Source organism: Chiloscyllium punctatum, chromosome 31, assembly GCF_047496795.1.
Source record: "Chiloscyllium punctatum isolate Juve2018m chromosome 31, sChiPun1.3, whole genome shotgun sequence".
NCBI lineage: Eukaryota > Metazoa > Chordata > Chondrichthyes > Orectolobiformes > Hemiscylliidae > Chiloscyllium > Chiloscyllium punctatum.
Window position 1 is genome coordinate 68,995,893 of NC_092769.1, and position 16,482 is coordinate 69,012,374.

General features: G+C 54.6%; 1 protein-coding gene across 8 annotated transcripts in view; it reads right to left on the reverse strand.

Moving 5' to 3' along the window:
• LOC140457032 (neurexin-2-like) overlaps window positions 1–16,482 on the reverse strand; it is a 1,330,437-nt gene that overhangs the window by 204,943 nt on the left and 1,109,012 nt on the right. For 5 of the 8 annotated variants that reach the window (XM_072550954.1, XM_072550950.1, XM_072550949.1 and 2 more), the window contains one exon: window positions 13,062–13,151. The exons of the other annotated variants lie outside the window; for them this stretch is intronic. In XM_072550954.1, the coding sequence (XP_072407055.1) occupies window positions 13,062–13,151 (90 nt within the window). The remainder of the gene's footprint in view (window positions 1–13,061; window positions 13,152–16,482) is intronic. 8 annotated transcript variants of the gene reach the window in all.

Sequence of the window (16,482 nt, forward strand, 5' to 3'; positions counted from 1 at the left end):
CCCTACACCCCCTCCCTCTCTCTGTAACTCCCTCCAGTCCCTACACCCCCTCCCTCTCTCTGTCACCCACCCCACCAGCCCCTACACACCCTCCCTATCTCTGTAACCCCCTCCAGCCCCTACACCCCCTCCCTATCTCTGTAACCCCCCTCCAGCCCCTACACCCCCTCCCTATCTCTGTAATCCCCTCCAGCCCCTAAAACCCCTCCCTATCTCTGTAACCCCCTCCAACCCCTACACCCCCTCCCTATCTCTGTAACCCCCTCCAGCCCCTACACCCCCTCCCTATCTCTGTAACCCCCTCCATCCCCTACACCCCCTCCCTATCTCTGTAACCCCCCCCCCTCCAACCCCTACACCCCCTCCCTATCTCTGTAACCCCCTCCATCCCCTACACCCCCTCCAGTCCCTACACCCCCTCCCTATCTCTGTAACCCCCTCCAGTCCCTACACCCCCTCCCTATCTCTATAACCCCCTCCAGTCCCTACACCCCCCCCTATCTCTATAACCCCCTCCAACCCCTACACCCCCTCCCTATCTCTGTAACCCCCTCCAGCCCCTACACCCCCTCCCTATCTCTGTAACCCCCTCCATCCCCTACACCCCCTCCCTATCTCTGTAACCCCCCCCCCTCCAACCCCTACACCCCCTCCCTATCTCTGTAACCCCCTCCGGTCCCTACGCCCCCTCCCTATCTCTGTAACCCCCTCCATCCCCTCCACCCCCTCCCTATCTCTGTAACCCCCTCCGGCCCCTACACTCCCTCCCTATCTCTGTAACCCCCTCCGGCCCCTACTCCCCCTCCCTATCTCTGTAACCCCCTCCAGCCCCTACACCCCCTCCCTATCTCTGTAACCCCCTCCATCCCCTACACCCCCTCCCTATCTCTGTAACCCCCCCCCCTCCAACCCCCACACCCCCTCCCTATCTCTGTAACCCCCTCCATCCCCTCCACCCCCTCCCTATCTCTGTAACCCCCTCCGGCCCCTACACTCCCTCCCTATCTCTGTAACCCCCTCCGGCCCCTACTCCCCCTCCCTATCTCTGTAACCCCCTCCATCCCCTACACCCCCTCCCTATCTCTGTAACCCCCTCCATCCCCTACACCCCCTCCCTATCTCTGTAACCCCCTCCATCCCCTACACCCCCTCCCTATCTCTGTAACCCCCTCCAATCCCTACACACCCTCCCTATCTCTGTAACCCCCTCCAGCCCCTACACCCCCTCCCTATCTCTGTAACCCCCTCCAGCCCCTACACCCCCTCCCTATCTCTGTAACCCCCTCCAGCCCCAACACCCCCTCCCTATCTCTGTAACCCCCTCCGGCCCCTACACTCCCTCCCTATCTCTGTAACCCCCTCCGGCCCCTACTCCCCCTCCCTATCTCTGTAACCCCCTCCATCCCCTACACCCCCTCCCTATCTCTGTAACCCCCTCCATCCCCTACACCCCCTCCCTATCTCTGTAACCCCCTCCATCCCCTACACCCCCTCCCTATCTCTGTAACCCCCTCCAATCCCTACACACCCTCCCTATCTCTGTAACCCCCTCCAGCCCCTACACCCCCTCCCTATCTCTGTAACCCCCTCCAGCCCCTACACCCCCTCCCTATCTCTGTAACCCCCTCCGGCCCCTACTCCCCCTCCCTATCTCTGTAACCCCCTCCAGCCCCAACACCCCCTCCCTATCTCTGTAACCCCCTCCAGCCCCTACACCCCCTCCCTATCTCTGTAACCCCCTCCATCCCCTACACCCCCTCCCTATCTCTGTAACTCCCTCCAGTCCCTACACCCCCTCCCTATCTCTGTCACAACCTACAGCCCCTACACCCCCTCCCTATCTCTTTAACCCCCTCTAGCCCCAACACCCCTGCCCTATCTCTGTAATCCCCTCCTGCCCCTACACCCCCTCCCTATCTCTGAAACCCCCTCCAGCCCCTATATCCCCTCCCTATTTCTGTAACCCCCTCCAGCCCCAACACCCCCTCCCTATCTCTGTAACCCCCTCCAGCCCCAACACCCCCTCCCTATCTCTGTAATCCCCTCCTGCCCCTACACCCCCTCCCTATCTCTGAAACCCCCTCCAGCCCCTATAAGCCCTCCCTATCTCTGTATCCCCCTCCAACCCCAACACCCCCTCCCTATCTCTGTAACCCCCTCCAGCCCCTATAAGCCCTCCCTATCTCTGTAACCCCCTCCAGCCCCAACACCCCCTCCCTATCTCTGTAACCCCCTCCAGCCCCTACACCCCCTCCCTATCTCTGTAATCCCCTCCTGCCCCTACACCCTCTCCCTATCTCTGTAACCCCCTCCAGTCCCTACGCCCCCTCCCTGTCTCTGTCACCCCCTCCAGTCCCTACACCCCCTCCCTATCTCTGTAATCCCCGCCAGTCCCTACGCCCTCTCCCTATCTCTGTAACCCCCTCCAGTCCCTACACCCCCTCCCTATCTCTGTAACCCCCTCCAGTCCCTACACCCCTTCCGTGTTTCTGTCACAACCTACAGCCCCTACACCCCCTCCCTATCTCTGTAACCCCCTCCAGCCCCTACACCCCCTCCCTATCTCTATCACCCCCACCAGCCCCTACACCCCCTCCCTATCTCTGTAATCCCCTCCATCCCCTACACCCCCTCCAGTCCCTACACCCCCTCCCTATCTCTGTAACCCCCTCCAGTCCCTACACCCCCTCCCTATCTCTATAACCCCCTCCAGTCCCTACACCCCCCCCTATCTCTATAACCCCCTCCAGTCCCTACACCCCCTCCCTATCTCTATAACCCCCTCCAGTCCCTACACCCCCCCCTATCTCTATAACCCCCTCCAGTCCCTCCACCCCCTCCCTATCTCTATGAAACCCTCCACCTTTCCAGGGTCTGTGTGCTCCTATCGCTCTGGTCTCGTTTCTCTCATCTGGTTCCCATCGCTGCTCCATTTCAGCTCTGCGTTCTGTTGACCAGGGGTCCAAGGACTCTCAATCCTCCACCGCACCTCAATCCAGATCTTTGGAATTGTTTGGCGCCTACCTGTTATCCCCAGAACTCTATGAACCTGTGTCCTGTTCCCCTTCCTGCACTAAGGCATTGATTAGTTCAGTTGGAAAAGCTATCAGAGTCTCCTTGTGCCACGCTATCTGAGAGACGCACCCTCTGGCTTTACTGTGCACTGCTCTGGGAGTCAGTTTTGAGCAACTGGACTCAGACGGAAAACGTTGTGATACCAAACCAAGGGGACATGCAGGAGTAAAGTGGGCTCAGGGGATGCTCTTGTAAAGACCCCATCTTGCTTTCAAATCGACATTTCACGATTGTAGACTGTCATGGGAAATGTACCGTTTGAGAAACACCGTCTGTGCAGCCTCTTCCAAGCAAGTGACCTCGCACTCTTTGTCAGCGCTGTTTACACAGCTGCCCACTCAAGCAACTCTGGGGGGTGGGGGAGGTTGACAGGGGACTTGAAGGCCGTGTGGTATCGTCGCTGGACTGTTCATCTGGAAACTGAGCCACGGGTTCAAATCCCGCAGAATCCAGAGGTAAGAGCCGAATGATGATCGTGAGTCCAGTGCTTTTTTTCGGGAGAAACCCATTTGGTTCACTCATGCCCTTGAGAATATGCACCTGCCGTCCTTACCTGGTCTGCGCCTTCACGTGACTCCAGACCCCACAGCGATGGGGTTGAGTCTTAACTGGCCCTTTCGGGGTGGGGCACGAGTTGCTGGATTCAGCCAGCGGATTTTTAAAATATCCTGCAGACGAGTGGCTTCAGGGAGTGTGTATGATTGGAGGTTCAGTCAGCAACATGTCGCTGATTGGTCTGTGGCATGATGACCATTGCTGTCTCACCGCCTTCTGCCTGCCAACAGCTATGTGATTGGTTCTCAGGTAAGCCGGACTGCTTGCCTGGTTGTGGATGATCGGCTCAGAAGCTGGCGAATCTCTTCAGAAAAGAGGCTGTCCCTTTTCTCAGGAGTAAAGGTGGCTCAGTGGTTAGCACTGCTGCCTCACGGCACCAAGGACCCGGGATTAATCCCACCCTCGGGCGACTGTCTGGGTGGAGTTTGCACATTCTCCCCACGTGTCTGTGTGGGGTTTCCTCCGGGTGCTCCGGTTTCCTCCCACAGTCCAAAGGTGTGCAGGTTAGGGTGGATTGGCCATGCTAAATTTTCCCATAGTGCCCAGGGATGTGCAGGTTAGGGTGGATTGGCCGAGCTACATTGTCCCATAGTGTCCAGGGATGTGCAGGTTAGGGTGGATTGGCCGTGCTAAATTGCCCCACAGTGCCCAGGGATGTGCAGGTTAGGGTGGGTTGGCCATGCTAAATTGTCCCATAGTGCCCAGGGATGTGCAGGTTAGGGTGGATTGGCCGTGCTAAATTGTCCCATAGTGCCCAGGGATGTGCAGGTTAGGGTGGATTGGCCGTGCTAAATTGTCCCATAGTGCCCAGGGATGTGTAGGTTAGGGTGGATTGGCCGTGCTAAATTGTCCCATAGTGCCCAGGGATGTGCAGGTTAGGGTGGATTGGCCGTGCTACATTGTCCCATAGTGTCCAGGGATGTGCAGGTTAGGGTGGATTGGCCGTGCTAAATTGCCCCACAGTGCCCAGGGATGTGCAGGTTAGGGTGGGTTGGCCATGCTAAATTGTCCCATAGTGCCCAGGGATGTACAGGTTAGGGTGGATTGGCCGTGCTAAATTGTCCCATAGTGCCCAGGGATGTGCAGGTTAGGGTGGATTGGCCGTGCTAAATTGCCCCACAGTGCCCAGGGATGTGCAGGTTAGGGTGGGTTGGCCTTGCTAAATTGTCCCATAGTGCCCAGGGATGTGCAGTTAGGGTGGATTGGCCGTGCTAAATTGTCCCATAGTGCCCAGGGATGTGCAGGTTAGGGTGGATTGGCCGTGCTAAATTGCCCCACAGTGCCCAGGGATGTGCAGGTTAGGGTGGGCTGGCCATGCTAAATTGTCCCATAGTGCCCAGGGATGTGCAGGTTAGGGTGGGTTGGCCGTGCTAAATTGTCCCATAGTGCCCAGGGATGTGCAGGTTAGGGTGGATTGGCCGTGCTAAATTGTCCCATAGTGCCCAGGGATGTGCAGGTTAGGGTGGATTGGCTGTGCTAAATTGTCCCATAGTGCCCAGGGATGTGCAGGTTAGGGTGGGTTGGCCGTGCTAAATTGTCCCATAGTGCCCAGGGATGTGCAGGTTAGGGTGGGTTGGCCGTGCTAAATTGTCCCATAGTGCCCAGGGATGTGCAGGTTAGGGTGGATTGGCCGTGCTAAATTGCCCCACAGTGCCCAGGGATGTGCAGGTTAGGGTGGGTTGGCCATGCTAAATTGTCCCATAGTGCCCAGGGATGTGCAGGTTAGGGTGGGTTGGCCGTGCTAAATTGTCCCATAGTGCCCAGGGATGTGCAGGTTAGGGTGGGTTGGCCGTGCTAAATTGTCCCATAGTGCCCAGGGATGTGCAGGTTAGGGTGGATTGGCCGTGCTAAATTGTCCCATAGTGCCCAGGGATGTGCAGTTTAGGGTGGATTGGCCGTGCTAAATTGTCCCATAGTGCCCAGGGATGTGCAGTTAGGGTGGATTGGCCGTGCTAAATTGTCCAATAGTGCCCAGGGATGTGCAGGTTAGGGTGGATTGGCCGTGCTAAATTGTCTCATAGTGCCCAGGGATGTGCAGGTTAGGGTGGATTGGCCGTGCTAAATTGTCCCGTAGTGTCCAGGGATGTGCAGGTTAGGGTGGATTGGACGTGCTAAATTGTCTCATAGTGCCCAGGGATGTGCAGGTTAGGGTGGATTGGCCGTGCTAAATTGTCCCATAGTGCCCAGGGATGTGCAGGTTAGGGTGGATTGGCCGTGCTAAATTGTCCCATAGTGCCCAGGGATGTGCAGGTTAGGCTGGATTGGCCGTGCTAAATTGTCCCATCGTGTCCAGGGATGTGCAGGTTAGGGTGGATTGGCCATGCTAAATTGTCCCATAGTGCCCAGGGATGTGCAGGTTAGGCTGGATTGGCCGTGCTAAATTGTCCCATAGTGCCCAGGGATGTGCAGGTTAGGGTGGATTGGCCGTGCTAAATTGTCCCATAGTGTCCAGTGATGTGCAGGTTAGGGTGGATTGGCTGTGCTAAATTGTCCCATAGTGCCCAGGGATGTGCAGGTTAGGGTGGATTGGCCGTGCTAAATTGTCCCATAGTGCCCAGGGATGTGCAGGTTAGGGTGAATTGGTCATGCTAAATTGTCCCATAGTGCCCAGGGATGTGCAAGTTAGGCTGGATTGGTCGTGCTAAATTGTCCCATAGTGCCCAGGGATGTGCAGGTTAGGCTGGATTGGCCGTGCTAAATTCTCCCATAGTATCCAGGGATGTGCAGGTTAGGGTGGATTGGCCGTGCTAAATTGTCCCATAGTGCCCAGGGATGTGCAGGTTAGGCTGGATTGGCCGTGCTAAATTGTCCCATAGTGCCCAGGGATGTGCAGATTAGGGTGGATTGGCCGTGCTAAATTGTCCCATAGTGCCCAGGGATGTGCAGGTTAGGGTGGATTGGCCATGCTAAATTGTCCCATAGTATCCAGGGATGTGCAGGTTAGGGTGGATTGGCCGTGCTAAATTGTCCCATAGTGCCCAGGGATGTGCAGGTTAGGGTGGGTTGGCCATGCTAAATTGTCCCATAGTGCCCAGGGATGTGCAGGTTAGGGTGGATTGGCCGTGCTAAATTGTCCCATAGTGCCCAGGGATGTGCAGGTTAGGGTGGATTGGCCGTGCTAAATTGCCCCACAGTGCCCAGGGATGTGCAGGTTAGGGTGGGTTGGCCATGCTAAATTGTCCCATAGTGCCCAGGGATGTGCAGTTAGGGTGGATTGGCCGTGCTAAATTGTCCAATAGTGCCCAGGGATGTGCAGGTTAGGGTGGATTGGCCGTGCTAAATTGTCTCATAGTGCCCAGGGATGTGCAGGTTAGGGTGGATTGGCCGTGCTAAATTGTCCCGTAGTGTCCAGGGATGTGCAGGTTAGGGTGGATTGGACGTGCTAAATTGTCTCATAGTGCCCAAGTATGTGCAGGTTAGGGTGGATTGGCCGTGCTAAATTGTCCCATAGTGCCCAGGGCTGTGCAGGTTAGGGTGGATCGGCTGTGCTAAATTGTCCCATAGTGCCCAGGGATGTGCAGGTTAGGCTGGATTGGCCGTGCTAAATTGTCCCATCGTGTCCAGGGATGTGCAGGTTAGGGTGGATTGGCCATGCTAAATTGTCCCATAGTGCCCAGGGATGTGCAGGTTAGGCTGGATTGGCCGAGCTAAATTGTCCCATAGTGCCCAGGGATGTGCAGGTTAGGGTGGATTGGCCGTGCTAAATTGTCCCATAGTGTCCAGGGATGTGCAGGTTAGGGTGGATTGGCTGTGCTAAATTGTCCCATAGTGCCCAGGGATGTGCAGGTTAGGGTGGATTGGCCGTGCTAAATTGTCCCATAGTGCCCAGGGATGTGCAGGTTAGGGTGGATTGGTCGTGCTAAATTGTCCCATAGTGCCCAGGGATGTGCAGGTTAGGCTGGATTGGCCGTGCTAAATTGTCCCATAGTGCCCAGGGATGTGCAGGTTAGGCTGGATTGGCCGTGCTAAATTGTCCCATAGTGCCCAGGGATGTGCAGGTTAGGCTGGATTGGCCGTGCTAAATTGTCCCATAGTGCCCAGGGATGTGCAGGTTAGGGTGGATTGGCCGTGCTAAATTGTCCCATAGTACCCAGGGATGTGCAGGTTAGGGTGGATTGGCCGTGCTAAATTGTCCCATAGTGCCCAGGGATGTGCAGGTTAGGGGGGATTGGCCGTGCTAAATTGTCCCATAGTGCCCAGGGGTGTGCAGGTTAGGGTGGATTGGCCGTGCTAAATTGTCCCATAGTGTCCAGGGATGTGCAGGTTAGGGTGGATTGGCCGTGCTAAATTGTCCCACAGTGCCCAGGGATGTGCAGGTTAGGGTGGATTGGCCATGCTAAATTGCCCCATCGTGCCCAGGGATGTGCAGGTTAGGTGCAGGGTAAATGTAAAGTAATAGGAAATGGGTCTGGGTGGGATAGTCTTTGCAGTGTTGGTATGGAGTGGTCGGGCCGAAGGGCCTGTTTTCACACTGTCGGGATTCTATGATTTGTAATTTTAGCCCAAGTCCCTGAGAAGGGTGTCTCTTTTCCCTGAGTCAGTTGCTGCAGAGCCTTTTCGAAATGTGCGCCGGTGACCCTTGTGTCTTCTTCTCCAAGAGAGCACCTGTCTGAAACATCTCTCTGTCTCGGAGCTCATCACACACTGACTGTGGCTGTCATGGGATCAGGAGTGGAGTGGGGAATGAACAAAAGGTGCAACACATATGGACCTGGCAGGGGTGGGGGAACCTTGTGCACAGGAAGTTCATGCACAGGGGCAGCAGGTAAACAGGAAGGGTTGGCCGCGCTAAATATCTCATAGTGCCCAGGGATGTGCAGGTTAGGGTGGATTGGCCATGCTAAATATCTCATAGTGCCCAGGGATGTGCAGGTTAGGGTGGATTGGCCGTGCTAAATTGTCCCATAGTGCCCAGGGATGTGCAGGTTAGGGTGGATTGGCCGTGCTAAATTGTCCCATAGTGCCCAGGGATGTGCAGGTTAGGGTGGATTGGCCGTGCTAAATATCTCATAGTGCCCAGGGATGTGCAGGTTAGGGTGGATTAGCCGTGCTAAATATCTCATAGTGCCCAGGGATGTGCAGGTTAGGGTGGATTGGCCGTGCTAAATATCTCATAGTGCCCAGGGATGTGCAGGTTAGGGTGGATTGGCCGTGCTAAATATCTCATAGTGCCCAGGGATGTGCAGGTTAGGGTGGATTGGCCGTGCTAAATATCTCATAGTGCCCAGGGATATGCAGGTTAGGGTGGATTGGCCGTGCTAAATTGTCCCATAGTGCCTAGGGATGTGCAGGTTAGGGTGGATTGGCCGTGCTAAATTGTCCCATAGTGCCTAGGGATGTGCAGGTTAGGGTGGATTGGCCGTGCTAAATTGTCCCATAGTGCCCAGGGATGTGCGGTTTAGGGTGGATTGGCCGCGCTAAATATCTCATAGTGCCCAGGGATGTGCAGGTTAGGGTGGATTGGCCGTGCTAAATTGTCCCATAGTGCCTAGGGATGTGCAGGTTAGGGTGGATTGGCCGTGCTAAATTGTCCCATAGTGCCTCGGGATGTGCAGGTTAGGGTGTGTTGGCCGTGCTAAATTGTCCCATAGTGCCTAGGGATGTGCAGGTTAGGGTGTGTTGGCCGTGCTAAATTGTCCCATAGTGCCCAGGGATGTGCAGGTTAGGGTGGATTGGCCGTGCTAAATTGTCCCATAGTGCCCAGGGATGTGCAGGTTAGGGTGGATTGGCCGTGCTAAATTGTCCCATAGTGTCCAGGGATGTGCAGGTTAGGGTGGATTGGCCGTGCTAAATTGTCCCATAGTGCCTAGGGATGTGCAGGTTAGGGTGGATTGGCCGTGCTAAATTGTCCCATAGTGCCTAGGGATGTGCAGGTTAGGGTGTGTTGGCCGTGCTAAATTGTCCCATAGTGCCTAGGGATGTGCAGGTTAGGGTGTGTTGGCCGTGCTAAATTGTCCCATAGTGCCCAGGGATGTGCAGGTTAGGGTGGATTGGCCGTGCTAAATTGTCCCATAGTGCCCAGGGATGTGCAGGTTAGGGTGGATTGGCCGTGCTAAATTGTCCCATAGTGCCCAGGGATGTGCAGGTTAGGGTGGACTGGCCGTGCTAAATTGTCCCATAGTGCCCAGGGATGTGCAGGTTAGGGTGGACTGGCCGTGCTAAATTGTCCCATAGTGCCCAGGGATGTGCAGGTTAGGGTGGATTGGCCGTCCTAAATTGTCCCATAGTGCCCAGGGATGTGCAGGTTAGGGTGGATTGGCCGTGCTAAATATCTCATAGTGCCCAGGGATGTGCAGGTTAGGGTGGATTGGCCGTGCTAAATATCTCATAGTGCCCAGGGATATGCAGGTTAGGGTGGATTGGCCGTGCTAAATTGTCCCATAGTGCCTAGGGATGTGCAGGTTAGGGTGGATTGGCCATGCTAAATTGTCCCATAGTGCCTAGGGATGTGCAGGTTAGGGTGGATTGGCCGTGCTAAATTGTCCCATAGTGCCCAGGGATGTGCGGTTTAGGGTGGATTGGCCGCGCTAAATATCTCATAGTGCCCAGGGATGTGCAGGTTAGGGTGGATTGGCCGTGCTAAATTGTCCCATAGTGCCTAGGGATGTGCAGGTTAGGGTGGATTGGCCGTGCTAAATTGTCCCATAGTGCCTAGGGATGTGCAGGTTAGGGTGTGTTGGCCGTGCTAAATTGTCCCATAGTGCCTAGGGATGTGCAGGTTAGGGTGTGTTGGCCGTGCTAAATTGTCCCATAGTGCCCAGGGATGTGCAGGTTAGGGTGGATTGGCCGTGCTACATTGTCCCATAGTGCCCAGGGATGTGCAGGTTAGGGTGGATTGGCCGTGCTAAATTGTCCCATAGTGTCCAGGGATGTGCAGGTTAGGGTGGATTGGCCGTGCTAAATTGTCCCATAGTGCCTAGGGATGTGCAGGTTAGGGTGGATTGGCCGTGCTAAATTGTCCCATAGTGCCTAGGGATGTGCAGGTTAGGGTGTGTTGGCCGTGCTAAATTGTCCCATAGTGCCTAGGGATGTGCAGGTTAGGGTGTGTTGGCCGTGCTAAATTGTCCCATAGTGCCCAGGGATGTGCAGGTTAGGGTGGATTGGCCGTGCTAAATTGTCCCATAGTGCCCAGGGATGTGCAGGTTAGGGTGGATTGGCCGTGCTAAATTGTCCCATAGTGCCCAGGGATGTGCAGGTTAGGGTGGATTGGCCGTGCTAAATTGTCCCATAGTGCCCAGGGATGTGCAGGTTAGGGTGGACTGGCCGTGCTAAATTGTCCCATAGTGCCCAGGGATGTGCAGGTTAGGCTGGATTGGCCGTGCTAAATTGTCCCATAGTGCCCAGGGATGTGCAGGTTAGGGTGGACTGGCCGTGCTAAATTGTCCCATAGTGCCCAGGGATGTGCAGGTTAGGGTGGATTGGCCGTCCTAAATTGTCCCATAGTGCCCAGGGATGTGTAGGTTAGGGTGGACCCTAATGTCACGAGGGTGGGCCCTGGAGTAGAAGAGTCGGCAAGTCTTCCTGCCAGGTTCTGGTGAGACCCACTGTGTGGTGAGCAGTCTTGGGACCCGAATTGAAGGAAAGCTGTCATTTTGTTCGGAGGCCATTCAGAAAAAGTTCACCAGGATTGGTCCCCTGGTCTGGAGGGACTGTCTCGTGAGTAAACGAGTTGGGACTCTTCCCACTGGAGTTTAGAAAGATAGGAGGTGATCTCATCAAGGGTCAATGCTGAGATGGTGTGTCCCCCTCATGGGAGACTCTGGGACCAGAGGGCACCGTCTCAGAATAAAAGTGGGGGGGCAGATTTCAAACTGAGATGAGGAGGAATGTCTGCTTTTGGAGGGTTGTGAGGCTTTGGAACTCCTTGCCCCAGAGAGAGAGAGAGGGCAGAGTCCCCGTGTATACTGACGGCTGAGACAGAGATTCCTGATTGGATGGGGGCAAAGTGGCAGAAAGGTGAGGAATGTCAAGTCAGCCACGATCCTACTGAACAAGGGAACAGGATCGAGGGGCCGAATGGGCCTACTCCCATTCCTGTTTCTTTGTCTTAATTGGTCGCTATGGCCATTCCCCTGAGGAGAAGGTGGGGGGGGGCGGGTTGGTGCAAGTGGGAACACGGAGTTGAAAGCCCAAGGCTGCCCTGACTGGCACAGCCGACTCGAGGGGCCAAATGACCTCCTCCTGCCCCTACTTCCTTCGCGTCTGCTGCTTGCACGGTCCACCGAGCCACGTCTGACATGGTTGGTTCAAAGCTGAGCGATACGGGGAAGCTTCTGCGTGGCCCAACAATGCAGGGTAGGTCCCATCATGCACCTGGGCATGACCAAGGCTGTGAGATCATTTCCAGCCCTATCCAACTGAAGGGGGGTGAGGTGGCGGGGGGGGGTGCTGTCTTGGGGTATTTGTCAATCCCCCCTCCTCCATTGTTTTAACGCTCTGGGATGTTAATGAGGTGCCCCCTTCCAAACATCCCGCCCCAAATCTTTGACTTTACAGTTGCCAACAGTCAGTTTCTCTTGACGTCAACGTGGATGCTCCAATCGAATCCGCCATTATGTTGGTACCGGGAAGGGTGGTGAACGACCGCAGGAAGGCTGGCTGATTTTCCCAACCCGAAACGTCCATCCAGCACCTCCCCCCACCGACTCACGGCCCCGCCCGCGTACCAAAAGGGGTTGGCGGTTCAGTCCAGGAGAGCCTGGTTGACACAGACCCCCTCCCGCCTCCCGTTCCCCAACATCCCTCCACCCCGCACCCCCTCCTTCCCCCCCGACCCTCGGCCTTCAGCGGCGTTGGAACTGTGCCAAGTTGAGGGGGCAGCAAGGCCGAGGTGGGGGGGTGGGGCGAGAAGACATGTGGGGCGGGGTGGGAGGTGTGTAGGTGGTATTTGGCGAAACTGCGGAGTTGCCTTTGGCCTTCTTTGCCAGGTTATAAGGCTCCCCTCGCCACGGAAGCTGAAAGGTCAAAGGTGAATAACGGCCGCAGCTGGGCCATGTGGAGATACGGAAGATCAAAAAAACAAACTGCAAAAATAAAACTGTTTCGTGCACTTGGAAACGAAGGGCTGGCATGAACACACAGTCCCCTTCCAAAGCATCGCAGGCTTCTCTGTCCGAGTAGGCCCCGTTGCCTGGGAAACAGCGATCAGAGCGCGAAATACCCAACAAGACTGAATGCGCAACAGCGTCAAGAGCATTAAACACAGTTCCAACTGAAAACAAAGTGTCAAGCTAAACCCGGTTACAGTTAAAACACGTTTTATCTGGCTTGTTTAATTTTACTCGCAAATGTTTTTTTTAGCATTTAAAAGAATTAAAATAGAATTATTATTGGGTTAAGGTTAAATTTAAGTTTTCTTTGGTTTTTTTTGCGATGTGGTTTGTTTTCTTTTTTTTTAAATGTTAAAAGTTTTTAATTAATTGTTTTTTTACCTTTGTCAAGTAGCCACTCATCTACTACCCGACCGAGTCGATAAGGAATTCGCTGTCTAGCAATCGCCAGCCGCTCATTATCAAAGTTGCCTTAAAGGTTTAAAGAGACATTTCAGCAGTTAAAACCTGCAAGGTCAAAGGTCAACAGTCAACACTTCAAGCTTTGGGGGGGGCGAAAGGTCAAAGGTAAGCGATTAGCCACCAGGCCGCTGACTTGCTGGTAATTTCTCTCCCTGGCATCGAACAACAAGCCCTACCTCCACTGGTGCCGCCCATTCCCATTGGTGTTTAGCAACACCAGCCCAAAACAGAGGGGATATGGCAGCCAGATAGGTCAAAAAAACAAGATGCCAGCACAGACAAAATGGCCGCCAGGCATCTGCTCGGACTTGCAGGAACAAATTACCGCAGATGCGTGAAGGGGAAATCACATGAGAGGGTTGAGGGTGTGGGATCATCCTCCCTGTTGTTAGGAGAGGCAACAGTAGGCCAGACAAATGTTGAGGTAATGGGTCATTGGGTCAGCAGACATCAGACCATGGTCCACAGCCAATAACACTGGAGGAGGTCCCCTCCTGGAACACGATCCCATGCAGGACGTGTCACATGATGGGAGGTGGGAAAAGGCCAGGAGCTTGGAAGCTTAGGTGCAATGGTAGGACAGCTCAGATCAGGAGAAGAGGTGACAAGAAAAAATTGTGAATTAGCTACTGTCACAGGGTCAGAGTGAGGGACCAACTGTCACAGGGTCGGAGTAAGGGTCTCACTGTCACAGTGTCAGAGGGAGGGAGACACTTTCACAGTGTCAGAGTGAGGGTCTCACTTTCACAGGGTCAGAGTGAGGAAGACACTGTCACAGGGTCAGAGTGAGGGAGACATTGTCACAGGGTCAGAGTGAGGGAGACACTGTCACAATGTCAGAGTGAGGGTCTCACTGTCATAGTGTCAGAGTGAGGAAGTCACTGTCATAGTGTCAGAGTGAGGGAGACACTGTCACAGTGTCAGAGTGGGGGTCTCACTGTCACAGAGTCAGAGTGAGGGAGACACTGTCACAGTGTCAGAGTGAGGGTCTCACTGTCACAGTGTCAGAGTGAGGGAGACACTGTCACTGAGGCAGAGTGAGGGTCTCACTGTCATAGTGTCAGAGTGAGGGAGACACTGTCACAGTGTCAGAGTGAGGGTCTCACTGTCACAGTGTCAGAGTGAGGAAGTCACTGTCACAGTGTCAGAGTGAGGAAGTCACTGTCATAGTGTCAGAGTGAGGGAGACACTGTCACAGTGTCAGAGTGGGGGTCTCACTGTCATAGTGTCAGAGTGAGGGAGACACTGTCACTGAGTCAGAGTGGGGGTCTCACTGTCACAGTGTCAGAGTGAGGGAGACACTGTCACAGGGTCAGAGTGAGGGAGACATTGTCACAGTGTCAGAGTGAGGGAGACACTGTCACAGGGTCAGAGTGAGGGAGACATTGTCACAGTGTCAGAGTGAGGGAGACACTGTCACAGTGTCAGAGTGAGGGTCTGTGTCACAGTGTCAGAGTGAGGGAGACACTGTCACAGTGTCAGAGTGAGGGTCTGTGTCACAGTGTCAGAGTGAGAAAGACACTGTCATAGTGTCAGAGTGAGGGAGACACTGTCACAGTGTCAGAGTGAGGGTCTCACTGTCACAGTGTCAGAGTGAGGGTCTCACTGTCACAGGGTCAGAGTGAGGGAGACACTGTCACAGTGTCAGAGTGAGGGTCTCACTGTCACAGTGTCAGAGTGAGGAAGTCACTGTCATAGTGTCAGAGTGAGGGAGACACTGTCACAGTGTCAGAGTGAGGGTCTCACTGTCATAGTGTCAGAGTGAGGGAGACACTGTCACAGTGTCAGAGTGAGGGTCTCACTGTCACAGTGTCAGAGTGAGGGTCTCACTGTCACAGTGTCAGAGTGAGAGAGACACTGTCACTGAGTCAGAGTGAGGGTCTCACTGTCATAGTGTCAGAGTGAGGGAGACACTGTCACAGTGTCAGAGTGAGGGTCTCACTGTCACAGTGTCAGAGTGAGGAAGTCACTGTCATAGTGTCAGAGTGAGGGAGACACTGTCACAGTGTCAGAGTGGGGGTCTCACTGTCATAGTGTCAGAGTGAGGGAGACACTGTCACTGAGTCAGAGTGGGGGTCTCACTGTCACAGTGTCAGAGTGAGGGAGACACTGACACAGGGTCAGAGTGAGGGAGACACTGTCACAGGGTCAGAGTGAGGGAGACATTGTCACAGTGTCAGAGTGAGGGAGACACTGTCACAGGGTCAGAGTGAGGGAGACATTGTCACAGTGTCAGAGTGAGGGAGACACTGTCACAGTGTCAGAGTGAGGGTCTGTGTCACAGTGTCAGAGTGAGGGAGACACTGTCACAGTGTCAGAGTGAGGGTCTGTGTCACAGTGTCAGAGTGAGAAAGACACTGTCATAGTGTCAAAGTGAGAGTCTCACTGTCACAGTGTCAGAGTGAGGGACTCACTGTCACAGTGTCAGAGTGAGGGACTCACTGTCACCGTGTCAGAGTGGGGGTCTCACTGTCACAGAGTCAGAGTGAGGGAGACACTGTCACAGTGTCAGAGTGAGGGTCTCACTGTCACAGTGTCAGAGTGAGGGTCTCACTGTCACAGGGTCAGAGTGAGGGAGACACTGTCACAGTGTCAGAGTGAGGGTCTCACTGTCACAGTGTCAGAGTGAGGAAGTCACTGTCATAGTGTCAGAGTGAGGGAGACACTGTCACAGTGTCAGAGTGAGGGTCTCACTGTCATAGTGTCAGAGTGAGGGAGACACTGTCACAGTGTCAGAGTGAGGAAGTCACTGTCATAGTGTCAGAGTGAGGGAGACACTGTCACAGTGTCAGAGTGGGGGTCTCACTGTCATAGTGTCAGAGTGAGGGAGACACTGTCACTGAGTCAGAGTGGGGGTCTCACTGTCACAGTGTCAGAGTGAGGGAGACACTGACACAGGGTCAGAGTGAGGGAGACACTGTCATAGGGTCAGAGTGAGGGAGACATTGTCACAGTGTCAGAGTGAGGGAGACACTGTCACAGGGTCAGAGTGAGGGAGACATTGTCACAGTGTCAGAGTGAGGGAGACACTGTCACAGTGTCAGAGTGAGGGTCTGTGTCACAGTGTCAGAGTGAGGGAGACACTGTCACAGTGTCAGAGTGAGGGTCTGTGTCACAGTGTCAGAGTGAGAAAGACACTGTCATAGTGTCAAAGTGAGAGTCTCACTGTCACAGTGTCAGAGTGAGGGACTCACTGTCACAGTGTCAGAGTGAGGGACTCACTGTCACAGTGTCAGAGTGGGGGTCTCACTGTCACAGAGTCAGAGTGAGGGAGACACTGTCACAGTGTCAGAGGGAGGGTCTCACTGTCACAGTGTCAGAGTGAGGGTCTCACTGTCAC